A 4,382-nucleotide genomic window follows, 5' to 3' on the forward strand; every position below is an offset into this window, starting at 1 on the left:
CTCAAGAAATTCAATAAGGAACACCTTAAGGAATAAGAGTTAACAACTCAAATTAAACTTCATTCAGAAATGTATATTGATCTTATGTCCTTTAGCCCGAAATACATAGCTCTATTTATAGAGTTTTGAAATGATTCTAACCCTAAAAAGGACTAAGAGATAAGCAATAAAGAATCAAACCCTAAAAGACTTCTAATGCGGCTGCCTCCTTCTCTAAGCATAAGTGGTGGCTGCCCCTAGGGTTGAGTGAGACCTCCAATGCTTCTAGAAACCCTAATGTGTGGCCCAATGCTTCTAGAAACCCTAATGTGCGGCCCAATGCTTCTAGAAACCCTAGGAAAGCCTGTTGACTTTGATCCCTGATCTTTGACCTTGACCTTGTTCCATGACCAGAAGTTTAAGCTTCATTAATAGCAATTAATGTCACTATCTTCAAGGCGTTGTTATCTTCATTAAAAGCACCATCATTAGCCATCTTCAAAACATGCTCAAAGTAAGAATTTAAGGCTTGCTTGAACCTTTTACTCCTTGCTCGTGTCATCGGTCCTCCATAGGCTAGTGGATCCATGCTAGTTGACTTAGATGCATCTTTGGTTGCATCAAATGGCCTTCACTTTCTCTGGATCAACCTGTATCCCTTCACTAGAAACAATGTATCCTAGGAAAGAAATACTATTACACATGAAAGTACATTTTTCCATTTTTCCATTTTTCCATACAACTTGTGAGTTCTCAATTTTTCAAATAAATCTCTCAAATGCAACATATGCTCACTTTCAGATTTGCTATATACTAAAATATCATCTAAGTATACAACAATGAACTTATTGAGAAAAGGTCGAAGTACCTCATTCATAAGTCTCATGAACGAACTAGGGGCATTGCAAAGTCCAAATGGCATGACAAGCCACTCATACAACCCTTGTTTCGTTTTGAAAGCTGTCTTCCATTCATCACCTTCTCGAATTCTCATTTGATGGTAGCCACTCCTCAAATCAATCTTGCTGAAAATTCTGGCACCACTCAATTCATCAAACATATCTTGGAGCCTAGGCATAGGAAATCTATATTTGATAGTTATGTTATTGATTGCACGACTATCAATACACATTCTCCATGTTCCTTCTTTCTTAGGCACTAAAAGAGCCGGAACAGCACATGGACTAAGGCTGGCCCAAATGACACCTTTAAGGCCTTCTAGGCCTTGTCCAACTAGCAGGCCCAATTTGTTCAACTTGGTTCTATCACTCAAGCTCTGGCAAATATGAAGTCACATCCAGCCTGGCAATTTTTCCTACTATTTGACAATCAACAGGCATGGCAATATCTCTTCTCCCAGCCTCACAGCTTTTGGCCCAAATGACACCCCCTCCTCAACTGGGTCGTATAACCTTTCTCCATTAGTTCTTCCACTTGCCTTTGCAACTCTTTAGCTTGCTCGGGATTGCACCGATAGGCTGCTTTGTTAGGCAATGGGGCTCCCGGGATTAAGTCAATTGCATGCTCAATCCCACGAAAAGGTGGCAGTCCTTTCGGTAAATCACTAGGAAATACATCAGAAAATTCTTCAAGCAAATGACTCAAAGACAAAGAGTTAGTGGCATAGGAAACAACATTAGAAATGGGTTTAACAAGAAGTACAAACCCTCCTCCCTCCATTGCACACTCTTTTTCGAACTCTTTCCTCGAAATCAGAAAATTAGGTCTCCTTTCCACCATAGGTTCAACCTTAGGAGGCAAAGGCAACAATCTAATCTTTTTTCCACCCGTGGTAGTAACCGTATATATATTAGAAACACCATCATGTACAGCATTTCTATCAAATTGCCATAGTCTACCAAGCAAAATATGACATGCACTCATAGGCAATACATCACACCAACGTTCATCATGATAATTGCCAATTGTAAATGAAACTAAAGCTTGTTTCTTGACCTTCAAACCAGTTTCATTATTCAACCAATTCAATTTGTAAGGCTTAGCATGATTTTGAAGAGGAAGCTTAAGCTTACTGACAAGTTCTGTGGATGCCACATCCGTGCATGATCCTCCATCAACAATCACATCACATGTCTTATCAAGAACCTTGCACCTTGTATGGAAAAGGTTCTCTCGTTGCTGCATGTCTTTGAGAGGTTCGGAATGTAAGACTCTCCTAACAACTCCACAAAGAGGGTTGTCATTCTCCTCCGCATCATACTCCTCAACATCTTCATTGTTACTTTCAGATTCATAGCTGTAAGAATCCTCCTCACTCGGGTGAGTTGTGAGAATATTCCTTTTTGGGCATTCACTAGCAATATGCCCACGTTCTTGGCACTTGTAAAAAGTCCTCTTGAATCCTTCTTGCTTAAAACTAGATTTTCCACTTTGAAACTTTGAAGGATTAGTAGAAGAAAGTTGTTTAGAAGAGCTAGAAGAAGACTCACTCTTCCTAAAAGGTATGTATGGTTTATATGGAGTCTTGACGCCACTTGTGTTCGCCTTAGGCTTCTCCTGTTTCACTTGTGCTTCCACCTTCCTAGCTACTATCACAACTTCATCAAAAGTAGAAAAGCTCATAAGATCTACCTTGTGAGAGATGGGTTTGGACAGCCCTTTAGTGAAACGAGCAATCTTGAGGGGTTCCTTCTCTTGCAAGTCACACATCAAGCCTAACCTCTCAAATTCACGAACATACTCATCAACACTGAGATCGCCTTGAGTTAGTCGAGTTAGCTTGACATATTGATCTTGCTCATACTCACGTGGTACCCAACGCCTCTCCATTTTCTTCTTGAGTTTCTCCCATGACTCGATCTTTTCTTTCTCTTCTCTTCGTCTCTTGGCTTTTAGATTGTCATACCAAAGCCCAGCAAGCTTTGTTAATCTAAGGATAGCCATCTTACACCTCCTCCTATCATCAAAGTCTTTATAATCAAAAGACACTTTCCATTCTTCGAACCCAATCTAAGAAGTTTTCCGGATCACTTGAGCCATCAAATTCAGGAAGTTCCAATTTGAAACTCCTATTTTCTTCTTGAAAATTTCGATAGGTAGGATTCCCACCGGAGCTTGTTGTGTTCTCCAAGTCTCCAACACGTTCTCCCATCTTTAAGGATAGTTCTGCAATGGCATCCATCCTAGCTTCATGTTTCCTCAAGTCTCCTTGTAGCTCACGAAGTTGCTTCATGATAGCAGCCAACATTTCAGAATTAGACTCCAGGTCTTTCCAGCGGAGACGCATTATTTTCAAAAAAATTGCAAAAGGAGAAGCATTGGACAATTCTAATTTCCCTCGCATTCTGGAATTCAAGGGACGACAAATCCCTGATAAACAACTGCTTCGCCTGAAAGAGCAACTTCAAATCCTATTGTCCAAACCTCTTCCCTCTCACTACCTACCTCATGTAAACATTATATTACTGATAAGATCGATAACCTAGTAGAAATATCCCATATTCCAGAAACTGCCCAAATCCAAAATTCTCTTGTCCCAATTCTCAACCCTTATGTCTGCCTTCCGACGCAATCCTTTTCTGACAACCGAGACATATTATTTCTAGACCTTCTGTCAACATAAAAGAATATGTACATGCTCTTCTCTCAGGTGTTCTCTCTCAGAACCACCGAACGATGCGTGACTTTAGAAATTCCACCTCATTTCATCCAACAGTGGAGACAACGAGTATACCCATCTCCACTTGAGCCATCAGACTTGTTCTCTCCTATCATGGGAGACAAGGACTTCGATTCTGACAAGACTCTCCTTGTTAGATGCGGTATCTAAATTATGAACATGCTGTAATCGGCTCTCTTGCTATAACACTGAATGCAGGGGCGTAGTGCTAACGTTCTTCCCTAATTTCAACATGTCATTAGAAGATTCACATCTTAGTCGGGCCTTGAAGGTTCAAGTCCAGGATTACAGGCGCTGATCAGTTGCCGATACCATTTCGGCTACTCTTCATCATCGGATGGTTTACAGGGCTTCAAGACCATGCAATAAATCTGCAGACTCTGTGGTCTTTCCAATGAGCGCATTATTATTTATCTTCTTTGACGATGCTGGTCTTACTCCCACTATAGTTCAAACTCCTAGGCAATTGCCTAGAGAAGAACTGGAGAAGTTGATTCCCTCTGTTTGGATCACAAATTATGAGAAGCTTCACCAAAGCTCACGGCCTGTCCGAAACAAGATCCAATATTCATCAAACAGCTTGACAAGTCTGGCTGGGTTTCATATCTATCATCATCTTCAAATCCTCATACCGCTCTCTATGATTCAACCAAGATACAGAGATCTTATGAGAAGAAAATTCCCATTCACGACAGTCAAACGGGTGGGAAGTTTATAAAGCCAAGATTAATGGTCATTTCATTTGGGATGTTAATCCCTCCGG

The 4,382-nt window shown here is 40.7% G+C and overlaps 1 protein-coding gene across 1 annotated transcript; it reads right to left on the reverse strand.

Annotated features, from left to right (window-relative positions):
• Window positions 1-1,341: 1,341 nt before the first annotated feature.
• On the reverse strand, window positions 1,342-2,883 carry LOC125371198. The gene has a single exon (XM_048379730.1). The coding sequence runs from the start codon at window positions 2,881-2,883 to the stop codon at window positions 1,342-1,344; it is 1,542 nt and encodes a 513-aa protein (XP_048235687.1).
• Window positions 2,884-4,382: the final 1,499 nt, after the last annotated feature.

The sequence above is a fragment of the Ricinus communis genome, chromosome 9 (assembly GCF_019578655.1).
Source record: "Ricinus communis isolate WT05 ecotype wild-type chromosome 9, ASM1957865v1, whole genome shotgun sequence".
Taxonomy (NCBI): domain Eukaryota; kingdom Viridiplantae; phylum Streptophyta; class Magnoliopsida; order Malpighiales; family Euphorbiaceae; genus Ricinus; species Ricinus communis.

What these genes read in the sequence shown, in the direction of transcription:
- LOC125371198 (XM_048379730.1), bottom strand. Translation starts at nt 2,883, where the DNA reads ATGGCTATCCTTAGATTAACAAAGCTTGCTGGGCTTTGGTATGACAAT.